The sequence below is a fragment of the Anser cygnoides genome, chromosome 21, assembly GCF_040182565.1.
Source record: "Anser cygnoides isolate HZ-2024a breed goose chromosome 21, Taihu_goose_T2T_genome, whole genome shotgun sequence".
In the NCBI taxonomy this organism is placed as follows: Eukaryota; Metazoa; Chordata; class Aves; order Anseriformes; family Anatidae; genus Anser; species Anser cygnoides.
This window is the reverse complement of record NC_089893.1, coordinates 6,129,299-6,151,543: the sequence shown is the minus strand read 5'-3', so window position 1 is coordinate 6,151,543 and position 22,245 is coordinate 6,129,299. Positions and strand designations below refer to the sequence as shown.

Here is a 22,245-nt window from a genome sequence, read left to right as displayed (position 1 = left end):
TACTTGTTTCCTCCTGGTTTCTTTGGCTTTTCTTCAAGCCAATGGCATCCATGTATCAAACTTCCCTCTGACACTGGACGGGTATGTTTATCAGACCAAGACTGAATGGTTTGTGATAATGCAAGGGAAGAATGTCTGTAGAAAAACAATGAAGAACATGGATTAGCATCCGGCGTTGCAGTTCTTCTGCTGTCATTTGGCCTTGAAATCAAAAAATTCCTCTCCTGCAGCTCTGTGGTTTTGTCAGTCTCTTTTGCTGTGTTGTGAGATTCTGATTAACAGAATCTTCCCTGTATCCCATATGCCTCAGTCTCGCACATCACATTGTTTCTGTTTTGAAGGAGCTGCAGTGATGCTTGTCTATCCGTTGATCTATGTGACTTTTTCTCAAGGTCTTCTTGCAGCTTCAACACAAATTTTATCCTAAATGAGCTTTCTAGGCTGTCCCTGCAGTGCTTAGAGATAGTACACTCCTATTCTTCAAAAGTCCTGTGTTTATGAGATGATAACTACCAGGAATTAGAGCAAAACAAGCTACATCTCTTTTTGTAAGAATTTGTTGTGGATTTGGTCTTCAACCAGTGGGAGAAAAAAGCCTTCACTGTTCAAAGGTTTTGCAGAGCAACCGCTGGATTTCTTGGTGCTTTTAGGGTCTTGAATATTCTGTGAGTGAACAACGTGTCTACTTATCTTTTCCTCATTTTTTTTTCCAGAAAATATATTTTGTTTTTGAAGTAAAACAAAGGTAGGTGTATTCTGTCCTGGTTCTGTGCAGGAACTGACCCTGTGTTGTGCAAAAACTGCCCTCACCCTTTTTCCCTTTTTCTTCTTTTCAATCTCTTCCTATCTGAACTTGGACAAAGTGTTTTGACTAAGTACTGCTGGTGAAAAAAGGGTTATGTTGCTCCTCCGTGTAGCTTCTCCTCATATATTTCCTGTCTTCTAAGCAGAAGAGAAAACAAATCAGTCCTGATAGCTGGCAAATGACAAGGTGTTGAAATTAGTCCGCTTGGCACCTCACATACTTCTTGTTGGTGTGTTGCAGGGTTGCATCACCAAGTGATAAGCAGCACATGAGGGCATGGATCTGGAATCCAGGCTTGCCCTCATAATTCATAGCTTACATGCTTATTTTTTGTCACTCTTCCTTCTTCTTTTGTATTTCCTCTTCTTCATGTCAATATGTGAAAAACCGGGATATAGCCAGTGTAATTGCTATCTGTTGTAATACCCAGCCAGTTTTCATGGGGAGAGGGGTTTGAAAGGGGGGCTTACTAAAAGTAGAGTAACTTCTAGCATGTAAGACTGGAGATTTGGGAACAGGCAGGCTCTAGGTAGGAAAACATTCTCTGTTTTGCCCTCCCTCAGTTCTTCTAGTTTCTTCCTCATTCATAATCCCTCTTGCCTTTTCCTGCATCAGGAGGTTCCTTTCTGTCCCTGTTCCTTCTCTAAAGCTTGTCGTCTGGACTTGTATTTAAATGTGAAATAGCAACATAGGTTATTTTTCTTGTTCTCTTTAAATTTGTTAAAGCCTTTGTCTAAACGTGTTACCTATTGGTCTCTGCTAAAAAAGACCATATTAAAGACCTGGTTTCAAACAAAACCTTAATGGTAGTAGAATCTTTAATGCATTTACTATGCGTTATTGGTCTTTTATTACTGGTCTTCCTTACTGGTCTATTTTGCCAGAGAGTGTAGTCTTTGGAAAATGAGTGGTAAATTGGGTATCCTAAAGTGAATAAATCATTTATTTATGCTTTGTTTTGTAAGATGTATTTATCAAAACTGAACAGGCATTTGAAATACGGTAATCTGTTAACGGAGGTTAAAAAAAAAACAAACAGGTGCGCACTTCTTTTCTCTTTCAGGCAGAGCTTAGATCCTTCTCCATTTCACTCCATTTCATAGTCTTTATAAATAATAAAATAAGGTGGAAAACAGTTTTCTGGAAAATACTTTTATTATCAAATTCTTCCTATACAGTATTGTTACCCTTGCTAAGGTAATACAGATCTAGGTATGCAGTTGCTTGGAATTCAGAAAAAAAAAAATCAGCAAACAACACCTCTAGTGCAAGTTAATGCCTTACATTGTTAGGATTTTCTGGTGTTTTTTTCTTTATGTGTGTTTTCCTCTCTGAGTGCTCTCAAAGTTCATATTTGGATGAGGGAAAGTTGTGCTTGTTATAAAAATAGATAGCATTTCAATTTCAGACAAGTGTCATCTTTACAGTACAGTGGGAGGTAATTTGTCAGACTGTGAAGTCCTTATTTCTTCATGAAACTCATGAAATTTCTCCACCCATTCATGGGGCGAACCCAGTGCATGCTTGATATTGCACAGACAGGACATTTAAGCAGCACGTGCTGTGTGAGGTGGAGAAGCAGCTCTCCACGAGGATGAAGAAGTCCAGTGACAAGGATTGTTTCAATAATACATGTTCTTGTCCCACCAGCCTGCATTGGGAAAAAGAGAGGGTAGAAAAATAAAACCAGTTACTTTTTTCTCAAAGAGGAAGAGTAATCATTGGGAACAAATGGTCCAGATTTTCCTGCACCTGTCCGAGGCAGCTAACATGGGTGAATAAGTGGAAGGGGAGGAAGGGATAACTTAAAGTCCTAAATGTAGAGAATTCTACTTACTTCCTGGGTATCTCCTGATAAACAGCTTGCGGACTTCATCATAGACCCATATCAAGACGGCAAATGGTACAGCCACAAACCAGTACTGAAACCTGGGAGTGGGAGAAGAGGTTCTCGTTCAGAAGCATTTAACTACTCAGCTGAATTTCTGGTTCTCTCACTATGCTATTTGATGTCACTAAAAGAGAATCTGGATTTAATGGCTTTTTTTTTCCTCTAAGTGAAGCACTTAAATAGTTAGAAATAAGATTAGGTCCATGCAAGACTCCTAAGCTTAAGTAGTTAACTGAATTAATTTATTCCAGATACTGTTCAGAAGGGATTGTTGCCTAGTGGCATTACAGCCTCTGAAGAGGGCAGAAAAATTGAACATTTCTGACAGTGATATATTTAAGATAAATGTTGCTTGTGTAAAATTAACTAAAATGTTATCTAATCTCACCAAAAAGATTGGGGAGCCTGGAAAAAATCTTAAAGTGTTTGTTATACACAAGTAGATTTCTGTATCCTCTATGGTAAATCCAGTAGAAAAAGCAGTGTGTTTTTTTGTAGGAACTGTGAAAATAACTCCCTTTTTGGTCAAGAAATTGTCCACCTTGTTCTTCATAATGAATATTCTTAAATATTTATCCTGGAATTGTAATGCATGAGCAACCTGTTCCCATGTATCTGTTGCTAGCAGAATGGTAAGTCCATGTCCGTTTATACACGAAGACAAGGGATGTATGCTGCCATCAAAACTCACCTCAGAGGAATGAAGTTCAGGGCTGTAACATGTCCAAGACCATAGGAGAGAATCAGAGCAATTCCTATCTGGGAGAATATACCCACCCAGATGACTTTGTTCCTACAAGAAAACCAAAGAGGACGGGTTACACGTGTCTGTCTGTGCATGAAAAACAGATTCCTCAGCATAATACAAGGCTGGGCCACTTTCAGCATCATTGCAGCATGACCTGCCTCAGGTGATGAGCAACGTAGACACAGTAGCACAAGACATCTGGTAGACTGTAGCACTGTTGTACATCACATATTCCTGTGTCTTCCTTGCTACCGTTCTTGACCTACCTAGGTTAAAGCTAGCTTTAGGTAGGCCTGCAGCGTGCATTAGTCATGTCTTTTTCTTGCATTGTCAATGTGCTCATAGTGACTCAAATGTAAATGTAAGAAGGAAAAATACATAGGTGTAGGCTCTGTAACTGCAGATAAAGAAAGGAAAACAATTTGCTTTCCTATCAGAAATACTCTGACTAACTGCCAACTTTACATGTGGCCTCCATCCCAGTAGATATTTTTAATTCCCTGGCTTTCATGGGATTGAAAGGTGCAGAACCTTTTGCAAAGGGTTGCCAGTGCTATCTTGGGGAGTTTGACCAGCTGGTATCTCCTTATCTGACAGGCTAAAGTTAGCTTGGAGAAGTCTAAATGTTCTATCTACTGATAACTAGATAAAACTTAAGAAAACAGTCTGGAGAGGAAACTCCCTTTTTCTTTGTAGTAACCATTTTAATGAATGGAGAGTTGCTTTTTAAGCTGAAGTGTGTTCGGATTAAACAGTACGAAGTATTTCTTTAAAGAAACCTTCTGTCATGACATAGAAAAGGGGGTGGGGGAAGCATAATAAAAAGTTTGTCTGAGATTTGCAATTGCTAGAATCCAAGTTCAGTCTTTGTTCACCAACTGAATGTGAGGCAGCTAGATCATTGAGCTAATGTTTCTTTTTTTTTTTTTTTTTTTTCCCTCAGATCAGTGGTAGGCTAACTTATCCTTCCTTGTGTGAGATAAAGAACCTGCAAAACTTACCTGAAAAGACCCTGCTGGAAAATGGAATTTCTTCGTGTTTTCCTGATGATCAAATCTGCAACTTGCTGAATTGTGATGCTGACAAAGAAGGCAGTATAGCCAGTCCACTGCAGGTACATCCTCTGGTATTTAGTCTGCAAAGCAAAGGAAAAAACAGTTGTGTTATATCAGACGCTCATATCTCGTGCAAGTGACTGCAAACCTTGATAGTAAGATTTCAGTTACAAAGGTGTAAATGCAGAGTTATCGCAGATTTAGATAGGTAATGATCAGATTTTGGCCTGTTTTTCTAGTCTGTTAGTTATAGTGGATGAGTCATGTGGCTGGAGCACTGGTGTGGTATGAGGAGGAATTTATATTGATTTATTAATGGCTTTTGTGTCTTATGATTTAAGCAGAAGGGAGTGAGGGGGAGTGAAGTGTTGAAAGGAGGAGGGAGAGTCTAGAGACTGCTTTGAATAGCGCTCTTCAGAAGCAGGGCTGAGAGATTATGATGGATCTAAATGTGAAGTCCAGAGAAGAAGGTGCATCTCCAGGGGCTTGAAGTCAGAAGAAGGGAAATTGTAGAAGAATAAATGAATGAATCTGAATGAGCTAGGTGGCCTGAAGCTCTAAAGAATATATCCTGAGGAACCATTAGATGAAAACTGTATTTACATTTAAATCTCTTTCTTTCTCTTAACTTCTATTTTGGAGGATAGAATAGAATTTTAAAGAAACTGTTGGGTAAGAGACAGTGCAAGCATGTTTCAGTGCGTCTTTACCCATTCCTGTCCATACGAGTCCTCAAAGTCATTAATGGCGTTGTTTTCCCAGTCGACTCGCACACCGAGCAGTGTGGAAGGGAGGAAACCTTGTTCGGCATAGACTGTGAAGTAGGTTACAAAGGCTCCCACTGACTGTATGATACCTGCAAAATCAAGAAGGGAGAAATGAGAAGATGCAAAATCTAGGGGCACTGGGGATCAGTGTTGAGATGCCTGCTAAGACATGAAACGTGCTAAGAAAGTTAGTTTTAGAGCTCTAGGTGCTCTAACGTTCTTGACCTGTGTAGATAAAACCTGTTGTGTTGTCAGATATGAGCAACAGAAGGGAGTTAGTAAGTCTGCCTAGGAAGGCGGAGGAAAGAATTTAATTCCAGATCCCCCTTTTCTAAGAAGTTAATGAACTTGTCTTTGTCTCGTTCTGCTGATGCAAGATAGTGCTGCAGAGAATAGGCCAACCTACCTATCTGCAGGTAGGAGTATACAGCGAGCTGCTCATTCACCAGCCTGTCTTTCTTTTTGTTTCGAGGTCTCCTGTTCATAATATCGCTTTCAGCTTTTTCATAGGCCAGTGCAACAGAGGGGATCTACAACAGAAATAAACCATCAGAGTCTTGGTAGCAACATTTGTCCGCTTCTCAGAGGCTCATCAGACAAGTTTCAGTTCTGGACTGGTTCTGTTACCTCCCTTGGTGTCCTGGTTTCAGCTAGGATAGAGTTAATTTTCCTCCTAAACCAGCTGAAATCAGAACACTTGGCTTTTAAATATACACAGAGCAAATGAAGGAAGGCTCCATGTGGCATTATGTTGACATGTATAAAAGATTTGAGAGAAAGCTGGAAGTCTATTATAGGTCTGATGATCTTTTGACAGTCCAAAGGGTGAGAGGATACTGAAAACATTGAAGTGTCCTTCAGAACCCTTGGACCGGGCTCTGATCAAGTGCCTAGTGTTCATCCCCTGTACTAAATGCAGTAATCTGTATGATCTCTTGATTGACAAACACTGATACTTTGCACACTGCTGGATTTTGCCTGTCAGCAGGGATCAGAAGTCATTTCTTTCCATTCCCATTCTGCAGTTTTTTCCCCAGCTCATCTTTCTCTATACCCAGCTGTTTTTAATTTAGCCCTCTACCCTTTCACTGGTTTGTTATTCAGTTGTAGGGTAAGGCAACTAAATCTCCTAACGTCCCTTTGCTCCCAGCTTCTCTCACTTTCCATGATATTTCAGCAGAAAATAACTTAAAAGACACCAGCATTGAGGCAGCAACTTACAATGTCCGTTCCCAGGTCAATGAATAGGATGGTGATGGTGCCAATGGGCATGGGAATGCTGGCAATTATGTAGATGAGAAAGGGACAGAGCTCAGCAATGTTCTTAGTCAGGGTGTAGGCAATTGTTTTCTTTAGGTTGTCAAAGATCAAGCGGCCTGGAGGAAAAGGAAACACTTCTATAAAAGCTTATTGTCAACAGCGTTTGCAATAAGAAACCTTAATTTTTTAATTAATTGAAGTGAAAATAGTCATGGCTTATGTCTGCTATCCTCATATGTTTTCTCATTTTTTGTTAGTTTTTTTTTTTTCAAACCTTCCTTCCCTTCAACTCTTCTGAAAATTCAAATGAAAATAAAAAATCACTTTCAATGAGAAAGATGGAGGAAAAATCCCATTCCACAACACAGTGTAGTTTTAATGGAAACCACAAGCTCTTTGTGGCTAGAGAAATGGAGTGTGTGTTAGTGTCGTTGACTGAGCATGATGAGAATGAGGTGCAGGCAAGTAACAGAGAGAAAATGGAAAGAAAACACCTCGTATCTTTGTGATGCTTAGAACTGCATGGGAACAAGATGGGAAGTGCTTTGTTTGGAGTTTGAACAAGCAGAGATAGCAGACCAATGCTCTACGTAACAAAAATGTCTGAGAGAGGAATGGTTCCTCATTGTCAGTGAGTTTGTTGTGTCTAGCGAATGGAAGCAATTCCCATTTTTTCCAAATACCAAAATCACATTTCCCAATTCAGGTAGAAAATAGGGTGTGGGGGTATGCAGGAGGGAAGGATCAGGAGGACTTGGCCAGTGTGTGGGGCTGCCAGCAGCTTTCAGCTAAGAAAGTGAATAGCAACATTATTTTTACCTTCCTCCACTCCTGTGACAATAGAAGCAAAGTTATCATCCAGCAGTACCATATCAGCTGCATTTTTAGCTGCGTCAGAACCAGCAATACCCATAGCAATTCCAATATCTGCTTTTTTAAGAGCAGGGGAATCATTGACTCCGTCTCCAGTCACAGCAACAACTGCTCCCTGGAACACACAAAAGGATCCGGATTTGGAGTTTTTTTGAGGTTATGGTGTTTTCTCGTAAGGACAATCTGCTCTCAGCACACTCCCTGTCTTTAAATCTCTAGAAGAAAGATGCTGATACAAAGTTACAAAGTTTTGAACTCTCTTCATACATAAAACATAACCAGTGATCAGAAAGACAGTGGGTAGGATTAACATGGCAGCCTGGGGCTTTTGTGCAATAGATGTCTGTACAGATGTGTGTGTAGATGTCTGTGTATCATCAAGACTGCCTCCACAGTCAGCAGAGAGAAATGGGAAATTCAGGGATGGGAATTACCATATCCTAAAGACAACACCTGAATTAGATGCATTTAAAATGCACTTAATCTTATTATTTATTTTTGTGGGCTATAAGGAGGCTTAAATTTTTTGAATCTCTCTATTTTTATGTGGTCTACCTCTGTCTGAGCAGACCCAGGCTCATCTCTGGCATCTGTGGGAGATTAAAACGGATTCAACATGATCTGTCCTTGTCTTGCTTTGTGAAGTGCTTATGGAATCAGTTGCTTTTGATTTTATCTGTAAATTGCATAGCTGTTCAGTTAGAGATCCTTAGTTTCCTATCCCAACAACTTGTGGCCATTGCCAGGCTATGCTAGAACTGCACTAGTAGTCCAAAAGACAGAAAACTCAGATTTTTCAAGTCAGCTTCTTTGTTACCTTCCAGTTAAACCATCTACTGCAGGTAAGGGGCCTCTTCTAGTTGATGCAAAAGTTCGCAGCTAGGTAGCAACACAGAGTGTTCTGAGGGGGAGAAAGCTTGACAAACTGATTAAAACGAATACTAAATGCCCTGTCCCTTTGGGGATTTAACACTGTGTCACTAATTATAAATATTGCCATGTACAGAAGGGCTTATAAGCTCTAAGCACTAAACATAGCATGTAGACTGCTTGGCTTGAGTCAGGGAGGAAGGGTAGGGTGTTCCTCTTCAACCTAGCCAAAGCTACTAGGAGTTTGGGCATCTAAGCAGTACAGAACATGTTTACACTCTGCCTGCTCATGGCCATTCAAAAAAAAAATAAAAATAAAAAAGAGATTAAATGCAGTTTTTCCCTTCCAAGTAATTCAGGCTTAAACCCACAGAGCTGATAATGCTGATTGGAAAGCTTAGTGCTGGCATAAGTGCAAAAACAAAATAATAGCTTGTGCCGTCCCCTTTCCTGCAAAGTTCAGGTGTGCTGGTAGTGGAGCTTTCAGTTTGCAGCATCTATCTGGAAAATGTCAGAGGGCAAAATCTCCTGATGACAGTTTGCACCTTTTCCTGAGCACTATACGTGGCGTTTCTTTCCCTGTGCCTCCCGTGCTGGCTGCGCTCCACGCTCCTTTACATAATATTGCCTATGAATAGGACAAATCCTCTTTAAATCCTGCCTCATATTCATGCTTTCTGTGGGTTGTTTTGCAGTCATTTAAAGTACTATAGATAAGGCTTGGTCATAGATAAATCATGCTGTGACATTTTGTGGGATTCATACCTTATTTCATGTCTGAGCATTCCTGTGGGCGGGAAGTACATAGGTCTAAATGGCTATGAGAGATAAGATGAGGGGATGTGGCAACACACTGCTTTTATCTGGGTTTAAGGAATTCCTGGGGGAAGGCTCCTTCCCAAACTGTGTACAAGTCTTTACCCAGGAGGCTTTCTGGGCATCCCAGCAGCAGCTTCTCTGAATTTCGTGCAAGCTAGTCAGCCCCCCGCCCTCAGTACGGCTCCAACCCACTCAAACATAGGAAAAGCTCATTTTGTCAATCGGAGTTCAGCGTCTGTAACAGGAATTTAAATGGCTTGGCATCTGTCCAGAGAAGACAGTGTTTGTGGCAAGCTGTTAGATAACGTTCTTGCACAGTGAACAGAGTATAAACAGAGCTTGGAGTGCTTGGGAAATTGGTTTCCACCCTTTCCCCTGCTACCTGGTGCATGCGCCGTAGCCATATCGTGTATAACCTTGTACACCTCTTACCTGTCTTTGACAGCCTTCCACTATGATCAGTTTCTGCTGGGGTGATGTCCGAGCAAAGACTATCTCGGAGTGGTTACACAAAATGTCATCCAGCTGCTGCAAGCTCATGTCCTTCAGCTCCATCCCATTGACTACTGCTGCCGTGGCTTCCCTGTAATAGCCATGGGAAAGCTAGATAAATTTTCAAATCCAAATGCTTAGATAAAAATAGCATGCTTGTAGAATGTATGCAGCTTAAGGAAAGCAGCAAATGGAGTTAATTGCAGAAGCAGTAGTTGTTAATCAGCAGGTATTGAATGAAAGATGCTGTAGAAATCCAGACAGAATTAGTTACCTAGATACAGAGAGAAGCAATTGAAGCTTCCTCCTGAGTAGACCTAACAAGAGAAAATGCATTTTAAAGAGAACTGAGTGGGAGGATGGGACAGTGGAAGTGGAGGAGGATCTTTTCTGTAAAAAGCTTTTAGGCTTCTCTTATTATGTTAATTTTTTCACATTTAATGGGTGAAAGAGGAACGTAGACTTGCTGGTCCTTAGGTCATCCTCCAGCACTGCATGGGATTCTGAATTTTGCTTTTCATATGCGTGTGTTTTGTCAGAGGTGCAGTGACAGCAAAGACCAACATGATCTGCCAAGTTTTAGTCACCAGTTTTTCCCAAGTGCCCCACGCAGATGAGAGCCCCTGCCCTAAGCATACAGTTACTTACGTAGAGATCACTTGTTAGATGGACAACGTGGCTGGGCATGTTACCAAGAACCAGAAAAGCAAAAAGCAGCTGTGATGCAGAAATTGGCTAAAAGCATTGTAGAGAGAGAAGGCGTAGCTTGCAGAAAATGAAGCCACGGGTACCTCCTATATTCTGCCTGCTCTTACCGTCTATTGACTTGCTCAACAGGAATATTGAGGCGCTTAGCAATATCTTCCACGGTCTCGCTGGTGGCTGAAATGATGCCTACACTCTTGGCAATGGCCTTAGCAGTGATTGGGTGATCGCCAGTGACCATGATAACCTGAGGAAGGGACAAGCACTTAGGGTAAGTGACAAATGTATATGCAATTGATGTAAAGAGATAAGTTGAAATATCTATTGTTCTATACCAGGAAGCAGTTTGGAATCTGAACTTGGAAAGCTGTGCTATGTACGTAACAAAGACAGATTATGACTATTAATTAGCTCTGTATTGATTTCTATTCTCCACTTCTTGCTATTGGCACTATTTTATCAGGGCTGCAAAAGAAAAACTTGTCATGAGCAGCAAGGTTGGAACGATGCAGAATAAAGAAGCTTTTATATAAGAATTTATAACACGTATACTCAAAAATAAGAGTTCTTGGAATGTTGCATTGTAAAATGGATCCTTGAGAATGAGGCCTCCTGACAGATAAGGCAAAGATTTTTCTTACTTTTCTTGAAGAAAAGTTGCCAGTTTCCAGATCTATCTTAAGACTACAGAAAAATTACTCAGAATTAGGACTTGGGATTCATCTCATCAAGAATAATGAGAAATTGGTAACTCCAAATACCAATTTTTCCTTTATTTAGCTAGGTGGCCTCTCAGTTTCAAGCTGGAAATTTACTTGTGGTTCTCTTGGGACTGAAATTAGGAGAACTATTGCGTCAACTTCAACTTGAATGGTTTTGAGATTAGTGATTCATATGTGTAAAAGTTCCTAACAAGTGTAGCCCTGTGTCCTGATGCTTTCTCAAGAATTGCTCCTATTACCTTACGCTGTTTACAGACAAGTAATTCTAGCTGGCATGGTTTCTATACTCTAGAAGGGGATCCAATGAGACACTATCTCGGTTTCTCTAAACTTGGATTTCCAGTTCCAGGGTTCTTCACACACTTTCTGTGGTCTGATTCCCACTTAAATTTAATCCATTTCCCATCTCAGGGCCTTCAAGTAGTTTCTCTAAGTTACAATTTCAGAACAGTATTAATGAACATTGAAATTTGTGGTAGGTGTTTCTAGAAAGATATTTAATGTCAATGCAGTGGAAGATCTTAAAAGTTACAATATCATGAGTCTTTCTGTAGCATCACTGTATCCTTCGGTGTAGGATCCCTACCTTGATTCCAGCACTGCGGCATTTCGAGACAGCATCTGGCACTGTGGAACGAGGTGGGTCAATCATAGATAAGAGCCCAACAAAGCACAGGTTGGAGGTGGGGAAATTCATGGAATCTGTGTCAAATGGGTATGTGTCTGGAAACTCGTTTTCAGGCAGGTACAGATGACAGAAACCTGCAAGGAAACAGTTGATGAAATGTACAGGAAATAGTGAGAGAAATAAGAGAGTTTGCTGTAGCATAGCTTCGGACTTTTCTTTTGTCTGTAAAACTCACATGCATTTAACCACAAGCTTTTTATGGAGTGCTATTTAACCTGCCATTTTAACCTTCAAATCAAAGTGCATATAGAGTCAGTGTTTCACGTGGCAAAGGTATTGATGCTACTAGCTGGGCAAGAGTGTTTTCCTTTGTGGATGACTTCTGTTGGCTTTTTATTTTTTTTGGCTGCACGGCGTGGCAGATCAGCACCAGTATATAGCAGTAAGGGCATCCCCGCCACAGGGAGCTTACAGCACATCATTGAGGTTTTAGCACTCTGCTGCGGAGGCTGTACACTTTGCTTTTCTCCTTCACTGCAAGTGTCCAGGCAAACTGGTCTCGTACCAGGATTTAAAGCCCCATTCTGCATTGCAGTTCTCTTACAGTCTCTAGTTGCACTCACCCAGTACTCTCTCTCCCATGCCTCCCAGCTCCATGTATGCTGTTTGGAAAGCTTCTGCTTTTTCACTGTCCAGTGGTTCTTCTTTGCCATTGATCATGATGGTGCTACATCTCTCTAAAATCCTCTCTGGGGCACCTTTCATCACCAGCAGAAAACGTTTGTCGTTGGGATCATCAGTCTCGTGAATGGAAAGCTGCATGCCACAAATATGAAATGATTTGAAAGAACGTTTGTGATCCTCATTTTTTTCTGGTTTTGGTCACTTTGCATGGAAATAACGTTTCTCCTGCTTTTCTCCATGAAAACATAGTTCTTTCCATCAAATGGAATGAACTGCAGTTATTTTCCCCTGTCGTTGCATTCCCCCATTATGATTTGCAGGTCACAAACTGATGCATTACACGTAGTGATAGAAACAGTGAAAGCTAAAACAGTCTGGCCTAATTTCCCAAATTGAAACACACCTGGAATTTGTTGGTGGAGTTGAAAGGAATTTCAGCCACTTTCTTGTTTTGTGCTCTAATACTCATGACGTCACCCAAAATGACTTCTGCAAATTTCAGCAGAGCTGTTTCAGAGGCATCACCTACCACAACTCTCTGCATGGACAGAAGAATCATAGAATCATTAAGGCTGAAACAGTTTATAGCACATACACTTCTGCACTTCTGTCAAGAGAGCTTGCATACTTCTATAAGATGTTGTGTGCTTAAACAGCAATGAAGCTACATAAAGCAATGGTTGTCCTGAAAAATACACTAAAAATTTTAGTAATTAATAGCATGGAAATTCTTGATACCTGAGGGTTTTTTTCTGCCTTAAACTTTTTGCAAGCCTATAGCAAGTAGTAACTCAGAAGACTGAAGCGGTAAAATTTAAGAGATAACTGAAGCTAAACAGAACAACTCGTGTGTATTGTTCTTTTAAAGGAGGAGGAACAGGTTGACGTGAAGTAGGCTGTACCTTCATTATTGGGAGATTTTCCTGTCCTGGTCTGAATTCTGCCCGGTTGCAGAGAGTTACAATTTTTGATAATGCTGTCCATGATGGAGAACTTTGATCAAAAGGCTGAGCTGAAGTGAAACAAAATAAAGATTGCATCCTTTAGGATATTACATGGTAAAAGTAGAAACTTAAGTTTGAAACCACAGGACTGAATTATTTGCAGAAGAGCATCGTTCTTTTGATAGGTTCTGTTATAGAAAACCAATTTGACACAAGCCTTTGCATTAGTCAGCTAATTAGTTCTGGCAATGTTACTTAGATGATGTTTCTCTGTCTATTTTCTTACTAAATTTACTGTTGGTGAATGGACATGCATTAGAACCTCCTCAAGACTTACTCTCTGTGAATGGAGTTCAAATAGTAATTCTTTTGTTCGCATCTCTGCGTGGCAAAGAAGGGACTTTCCTATTGCACACACACTTCTGTGTGGCAGGGAGACATATCTGATTTGGCTATGGAAAGACCCCCATTGGCATCAGCTTGGCAGACAGTAGGTGTGAAACATCACAGATTTGATCAATGTAGCTGCCCCTTTCCAGATCCCCCACTGCCATATTTACTTGTTTGATCTTCACTGGTGTCAGCTGAGTAGATCTGATTATCAAACCAGAGGTGAGCAACAGTCATCCTGTTTTGTGTGAGGGTCCCTGTCTTGTCAGAGCAGATGATGGAAGTAGAGCCGAGTGTTTCCACAGCTTCCAAGTTCTTCACCAAACAGTTCTTCTTTGCCATCCGCTTGGCTGTCAGGGACAGACTCACCTGGCAGAAGTAAAGAAGTTCAGCTTGCTGTTACTGAGGTACAGTTACAGAACAGTGTAATGAAGTTACATACTTCTGGTTTTTTTATGCTTTTTTACTTTCTAAAAGATCTTTAAAAAAAAAAAATCTTCTGGTTGGTTGCAGTGCACTGTTTTTCTTTGTAATAGCATTATTAAGACCAGAGGTTTTGCAGTAACTAGCAAAGTACATGTGCTGTACGAGGAACTTACTTGTGTGCTGATAGAAATAAGAGTGTCACGTCAGTTAAGAGGCTGTTTTAGGTGGAAGAACCTACAATGTGGGGAAAACTCCTAATCACTACCTTAATGAATCCTGAAGCAAGCCTCTTCATTATTGCAGGACTGCTAGTTTGTCGTTGGTGGTGTACTTTAGGGCTAACAGTGCTTAACAGTTCTGTTGCTTCTCAGCCAGAGATTCTAGTGATAATTTTTATGTATTAGTTAACAGACTTACTGTTACTGTGGCTAGCAGTCCCTCTGGCACATTTGCCACAATGATGCCGATGAGAAAGATGATGGAGTCCAGAATCTTGTATCGCATTGAAACAGAAATGATGAAGAAGAGGACACCAATGGAAATGGCCACTCCTGCCACCAGGTAGACAAAATGCTCTATCTCGATAGCAATGGGTGTTTTCTCATTTCCTACTCCCGATGCGAGCGAGGCAATCCGCCCAATGACAGTGCGATCCCCGGTGTTGATTACAATGCCAGTAGCAGTGCCTGCAAGGAAATAAGAGTCTGTTGGCTCCAAGAGAGATTGTCTTCTGTACACAGTACTGATTGACGAAGTCCCTTCTTGGCCTAATGTAACTAAGACTTTATCCCAGAATGACATTTTCTCCCCACAGAAATCTTAGAGGTATCAGTAAAGGGAAAGAAGGACATATTTTCATTAATTATAATCTTTTTTGATTGTGTTGCAGTAGGAATGCATCGTTATCCTGGGCACTGTACAGTTTCCTAACAGATAGTCTGTTAAGAATGGTATGTAACTTTTTAGTTCTGAAAATAGGGACAGCACCTTTAAGTGTACAGAGCCCTTTCAAAGAAACATCCACAAGTACTTAGAGGATTCTAATTCCTTGAAGCAGAATTGTTCAAAATGAGTTAGCAATATTATGTAGCACCCTGTCCATGTGTCATTTCAGGAAGCCCTTTTCTCTGTCACTACACACCTTCCACACAGGTGGTGGAGTAGAACGCAATGTTCTTGGTCTCCAAAGGGTTCTCGTGGGTGAAGTCACAAGAGCGGGACTGTGGTTCTGATTCCCCTGTGAGTGAAGAATTGTCCACCTTTAATGAAATGGAGACATGCCCGTATTAAAGTTAGTAATACACGGTTACAGCCCAGAAGGCAAGAGTGCAGCACATTTAGTAACAGGTGACAGGGCCATAATCTCTCAGTGCTGTTTCTCTGAGATGATTGTCGTTGTCACTGAGAGAATCTGTTACTGTGGGATTTCCACGTCGTATGCCTGGTGGTGGGATTTTCAAGTAGCAGCCTGAAAGAAAACATGGTTTGAACGTCTACCTCCAGGTCTCAGAAGACATTTAACACAGCGTTGGTATTTCTGCCTCTGTCCTGACAAAGAGCATTGCTAGAACAAGGTATGGCCGTAATGCCTTCTTTTGGTGTTTGGCAAGTGTGGATGTTAGTACTGCATGAACTGAGGGTCTCAGTAGTTTCTGCATTCTGTAATTTTAATAGCTAATGGCTGATCTTAAAGCTCTAATAACTCGTATTGGTTGCATAGAAATTCTTTGTTATAAAAGCCTCTCGACCATGTTTTTCCTCTCTCCCCATGCTCTACAAAGCATTTTTTACCTTACACCCCTGAGCAGAGATCAGGCGAATGTCCGCTGGGATCCTGTCTCCACCCTTTATTTCCACGATGTCTCCAACCACCAGCTGTTCTGCTGGCAGTTCCTTCTTCTCCGCATCTCTGATGACAAGAGCTTGCTGAGGGGATGGAAGTATGACAAAAATTAGTGTTTTACTGTTCTTTAAATCTCCTACCAAGAGGTAGATTCAAGTTGTGCTTATTGCTTAAGTCCTACTTGTGTCATTTTGAGGTGTGCTCTTAGAATGAGTTTTTATCTCGAATGAAAAGCCTTGGTTGCTCTCACCTGTGGAATCATTTTACTGAAGCTGGCCATGATGTTTGTACTTTTAGCTTCTTGATAGTAAGCGAAGATACCAGTGAGGATGACAACCAGTGCGAGGACTACACCAAGGTAGAGCTAATCAATAAAAGAAATAACCCAGTTAATTAAAGGTATACATTCAGCAGTTCCTCTGTTAGAATAACTCATAGTTCCGTATTGTTTCGAGAGACTCTTAAAATGACTTACTGGACCAGGCTAAAAGACAAATTAAGAAAAGAGCTTTCAAGTTTTGCCCTGCTGGTGATCAAGTACGTCTTTTGGGGTATAAAAAGGATTTTTAATTGCAGGCGTCCAGTTCCTCTGAAAAGCCTTCTCTAAACTAAACCTGGCATGAACCTGAACAAATTATATTCCTAGCAGAGTGCAGCTCATAAGGGAATCGAAGTCAAAGACTCGAGTCCTTTTCAGACTTCAGTGTTGCTCTTATGAGTTCTCGAGTGTTATGATTGTGGGTAAGTGGTTATAAAACCTTTGGACAGGCACTCATAGACAGAAGTGGTATGTCAGGTATTTATCAGAAATGTTCAGTAGTGGAGGGAGAGTCCTGAAAGAATAAAAGGCCTCCTTGTAGTTACTGAGTAACTATGAAGTAGTATTTAAATTACTTAGATTGTCAAAGGGTCACATACTCACTTTGTAGTTATTCAAACACTTACATTGTCAAAGGGTGATTCAGCTCCCTGGGCAAACTGAATGCCAAATGAAATCCAGGAGAAGACAGCTCCTATCCATAAAAGGATGGAAAACCCTCCCACCATCTGCTTGAGGAACTTAACAATTTCAGGAGTGGCTTTGGGAGGAGTGAGTGAGTTGGGACCATCACGAGCCAAAATCTCTGCTGCTCTTGAACTAGAGAGACCCTGCAAAAGCAAATGTCATGTTTAAAATGATGTCACAGAAAACAGATTTTTTGTCTGAACTCAGAAATAAAATTTGCATGCTGCTTGTTCATTAAACATTGTTAGTATTATGGATCAGCTGCAGTAACCTGCATCTTTCATTTCCAAATCATGATTTCAGGGTAGCTATTATTAGTTATCTGCTATGAAGACATAGATACTGCTTTTCTGGAACAGTGAATTTGTGGCTGTGTCCGTTAGGAGTTTTCATTCTCTGTCAGTTATCTGTCAAGTACACCTGTACTAAATGTTTGGAAAGATGAGAAAAAACAGACATCTGTTCTTTTGCTATTGTTTCTGTATTTCCACAATGAAGTCTGCAGTTCATGGGTTCCTTGAAATTATTGTCTGTATTTGGCTGTGTTAGATGTTTTGATATTCAGATGTAAGGTATCAAAGGGAGTCAGGGGCACAGCTTCTCAAATCTAGTGTTTCCCTCAAGACAAAATAATGTCCAGTGCACTCACTTGCCATAGGTTTTTACAGACACTGCCAGTGAAAAATGAATTGTAGTTAGATCGGAACATCTGATAAAAACTCTGTCTTTAGAAAAGCAGAGGCTCTTCTGAAAACTTTGAGGTCAGGTTTTATACAGGGAATTTTATTTCAAAGCAATAGATCGGACTGCTTCAGACTTGAGAAAAACTCTAGTCTGAATCCAGGTCAGTGCTGCACGCTGACTTGCTGTCTATTTTAGGCTTTATTGGGGGTTAGTGCATCATGCTTATGCATGCACGTATGTATCCATGACTGCATCTCTTGATTTGGATGCTTTTCCATCGCCTTTAAGAAGCTTTGAATCAGCCAAAGATATAGGAAGGCATGTGAATTGGGCAGTTTCTTAGTGATGCCCTAAGTACTTACTTTGTTGATGCTTGTGCCATACTTTTCTTCCAGTTCTGAAGCGCTGAGTTTGTGGTCATCCTGAATTCCAAAAGAAAGAGAAAATGATAGTAAGCAGAATGTCAGACTGTTGGAAATTTTATATTGGGATCTAGAGAATGTTCAAACTGTCTTGATCTGGGACCATGGATCCAGTTGCTAGGATTACATCCCACTTCCATGAATAAGCAATATGCAGTTTTTCATAAAAAGCACGAGCCTTCTCTTGTCTATTTCCACCTCTGCTGTTAGCTTATTTTTTACTGTTTGCAAAACATTTCTTCTTGTCTTCTCTTGACAGAAGTAAGATGTGTTTCACCACAAATGTCAGTCTTATGTGGAATCAAGAAGCTTAACTGATAAATGTGAAAGGTCTGGGGGAGCTGCTAGCAGTGTACACACCACTGAAAGATAGCATTTTCTTTAGATTTTGTGTGTACTTTTGTAAATATCTCCCTCCTCCAGCAAATCTATCGCAAGAACAGAATGGTGTTCTCGTGTTAATACCATACTGTTTGCCACAAATGTGTGTGCTGCTTTCTGTTGAATAGCTCCTCTTTACATGCATGCTACAGGACCATGCATTCAGTACCATGGGCGATGTTGTTGATAGAAGAAAGGGTGTGGTGTTGGAATATGTGTGACAACAATCTTTGCATCTGATTGACAAGGTAAGGTATGTGAAATGATTTGCCAAAGTCTTGTAGAAAGAAAGCAGCAGGGTCTAAACACAGTTAAAAAGGCGTATGGGAGAGGGAAGTCTGAAAGCTCTTTCCTTTCTCTGCAGTAACACCTCTGTGGTATCATTGACCTAATTATAACTTGTGCCCAACTGAGATTTAGAAGCCAAGAATTTGTGAGTTCTCACAATTGTTTTCACAGAATGATTCATTGGTACTTGGATGAGTCAAGTAACTTGTCTGTGCTTTGGTTTCACTTTAGAAACACGAGAGTAATGTTACATCCCCTGATAGCAAACATAAGATACGTTGAGAATTATTTAGCTGGTACTGAATAGGTCTTGGAAAGATGCTGGATAAATTCATGGCCCATTTTTGGCTTTCCTTACCTTTGAAATATTGTCTAGCCCTTAAATAGCCTTTGCTGTGAGTTGCTCTTAAAGCAATTCAGAAAAGAGGTCAGTATAATTACCTTCATTTTTCAGGTTGGGAAACTGAAACATACAGAGCGGAAGCAAGGTTTCCAAGATCAGTTGTCAAGTCAGGAGCGACCCAGAAGTAAAATACAGGTTTCTTAGGCTTAGTGTGCAGTCCTTGAAGTACATTGCATTTAATTCAGGGTGGAAAAGCTGTGTTTAAAGCTGAGGCATGCTTTTAGATCTGCTAGAAATCTAGAGCAAGATATTTTGCTTCTCTCTTCCCTCTGTTTCTTGGCTGAATGTACAGGTGGCAGTTCAGAGGAAATGCTGATTATAGTAACTCCATCTGGGAGAATACAGACCTCTTTAGGGAGATACTGTTCTGTACCATTGGTAGCTTAAGTAAGCCAGAATCATTCTTTCATTAAAGGTATTAATCCCGCACAACTTTTTCTCTGGCAGACTTCAGGAGAGTGAGGAAGGTAGTTCTTCCCTATTATGACTTTCATGCAATATGCCGTTAAAACGCCAGGTGAAACAGGAGCTTAGCAACACTCACCAGGTCCAGTTCTTTCTTAAGGTCTTCACTCTTTTTCTTCTTGTTGCCTTTCAGGTCTTTGTACTTCTCCTCTTCAACTCCAGTCTCTGTTTTTTCCAGATCTTTTATTCCATGGATCTCAACTGAGTAAACATCAGACTTTTTCTGTAGAAGAAATAAAGTTTTGGCATTGGTGTGAGCACCTGCTGCGACTAGAAGGAAGCAGTAAAAAATACTGCAAACATTTCAGACTGACAAATCCACCTTTTTGAGACAAGTTACAAACAGCTACTGGTTTTTTGTTTGTTTTGTTTTGTTTTTCTGCTGGCAACTTAGAGCACTAGTTCTTGTCCTGAGATTTCTAGAGCAAGTGTTAGATCACTCGTGATCTGGTCTTCAGCATATGTAACTGACAGTGATTCCTTAGAGAGTGCAACACTTCCAGTAGTTTATGATCTAACACAAAGCATAGGAATATTGCCTAGGATCTCAGGGTCAGCACTGAAAACCATTGTCATGTATTGGCTCTAAAGAGGAGATAAATGTAAAAGCAAAAGTTGTTTAAAAGAAAAGTGAAGAGTAAAGGAAAAGGAAAGGAAAAAATTTAAATGAGAACTTTTTTTCTTTAGCTATTCCTGGATATTTAGATATGTGACTTTAACTTTTCTTTTTGAAATAAAATTAATGTTTATATTTACCCATTTACACTGGATTACATAGAAATTGAGGCAAACAGCATAATGGTTGCGAAGGAGAATCAAGCCTGTTACTTCTGCCTTCTCTCTTTACTCATACTTGTCAATCTAGTAGCAGGTACAGGAAACTGTTAAATAACCGAGGGATGCTGCCAAACCCCTGATGCTCTGCTTTTATCGATAACTTGAGGGGGAGGGAGTTGCTGCCTCCCAAGTTTAAGTTAACGCTGTAGTCTGAAGGGCAAACTTCCTGTGTTGCCAATTTACCAGCTTCTATAATCATAACGTTCCAGATATTAATTATCTTGTATACTACATGCCATTCCTTGGAAGAACTATTGGTTGACCCCATTTCAGAGGCTTCCTTAGAGATTAACCATCAGAGCTTCGTGAGAGTCATACTGCGTCTTATCTGATGGTGTGCTCTACTAGCGAGATGGATGCACTTGTATGCTGCTGCTGCTGTTACCTGTCTGTCTAACAAGTACATACACATTTTTGTAGGACAGATGTCAATATTCAGAGTTGTTCTGCAAAGGTAATATTTCAGGTGAGATGAAAGTAGACATCCTACATACAGACCAAACCAGACAGCTCAAGTGATGGAAACAGCAAGGAATGGAAAGGTTTCAGACATCTTGCTATTATTATGAATTCAAAATTGGCACCCTGTCCTCCGATGCCCTTTAGTTAGAGGAATGTTGAAATCTTGAAGTTGTATCTTGAGGAAGGAAGGGAAAAGCTAAGGGCTGGTGGTAGTTTGAGCAGTTACAAGTCTGGAAGCCTTCTCCCTAAAGCACTTGGATTTGTTTGATACATATCCCAGGTAAAGGTCATCTCTGTTACAAGATGTTCTAATTTTTTATCTTGCAGAAGTTTTAGTCTGGATTATCTGTTGGAATTTTTCCTTCAAGCTACTCCTCCTTCCTTTAGCTATCCAGCCCAAAATCTGTTTGGCTTTTCAAATATCCAGAAAGTAAAGACAAGGATAGAAAGAAAGCAACTATCTGTTGCAAGAGTGTCACAGGAAGAGAATAATAAAGAAAAATCATGAAGTTAGTAAAATCTGCTGGTCACTGTGCATGATGTACACGTAACCTTTAACCTAAACATTTTCATAAAATCTCAGATTTTGGCATTTGCAGAAGAGCTATCATTCATGAAACTGTTGATTACAAAACTAGCTATTCCTAGAAGCATTTCCTATCCAATCTGATCTCCTTACTTTTTAGGATTAGAAATGCATTCCTATCTAGAGTGAAAATTTTAGTTGTTACACTGGATGCCCAGCATTGTCTAGTATCAGTTCCATTTTCACTTAGCTCACAATTACAACACATACATGTATATTAAAACTTAATTCAGTGCTTATTCTTAAGAAACTTGTGCAGTACCAGTAGTTCTGGTGAACAGTGTACTCACCTTTACCATCTTGGTGATTTGATTCCCCTTCTGATGGAATGAAACAGCCAAGCCAAAGGGTCTGGATGAAAAGCAAAAGCCCAGTCGAACAAGAGTATCTCAGAGCACTTCTGGCTATTGCAGTGCAAAAGCTCACAGAGGTTTTAGTTCCCTCTCAGCTGACAAGCAGATGTTAGCTGGAATCCTGCTTGTGCTTTGGCATCCTTCAGGCAGGACGGGTTCGTTGTCCAAAGCCTGTGGAGAAAGAGCACTGTTTGCTAGTGCTTTATAAATCAGCATCTTGTGCTGCCACTCCACCCCTTCCCTTCCAGGTCCAGCCCATCTTCTGTTTCACCTGTAGTAGGTGGAAAAATACCACAGTAATGGGCATGTGGGTTTCAGGTCAGATAGTTTCTAATTATTCCTTTGTAGTGTTTGCTCACGACTAGGGAACAGGTGTATTATTCATCTTGCTAGAAGCAAAGAGTTTCCTTCGGAGACTTTCCAGCACCGGACTCCC

General features: G+C 40.5%; 1 protein-coding gene across 1 annotated transcript; it reads right to left on the bottom strand.

The window, feature by feature from the left end:
* Positions 1 to 1,873: 1,873 nt before the first annotated feature.
* On the bottom strand, positions 1,874 to 22,000 carry ATP12A (ATPase H+/K+ transporting non-gastric alpha2 subunit). The gene is made up of 23 exons (XM_048063546.2): positions 21,747 to 22,000; positions 19,651 to 19,794; positions 17,975 to 18,034; positions 16,868 to 17,071; positions 16,173 to 16,286; positions 15,871 to 16,005; positions 15,221 to 15,338; positions 14,497 to 14,765; positions 13,824 to 14,022; positions 13,222 to 13,331; positions 12,723 to 12,857; positions 12,259 to 12,451; positions 11,594 to 11,769; positions 10,396 to 10,532; positions 9,521 to 9,671; positions 7,346 to 7,514; positions 6,488 to 6,642; positions 5,673 to 5,796; positions 5,210 to 5,355; positions 4,446 to 4,579; positions 3,388 to 3,489; positions 2,643 to 2,734; positions 1,874 to 2,456 (listed from the first exon to the last, which is right to left on the bottom strand). Exons 1-23 carry the CDS (start codon positions 21,753 to 21,755, stop codon positions 2,428 to 2,430), a joined length of 3,105 nt encoding a protein of 1,034 aa, XP_047919503.2. The 5' UTR covers positions 21,756 to 22,000; the 3' UTR covers positions 1,874 to 2,427.
* Positions 22,001 to 22,245: the final 245 nt, after the last annotated feature.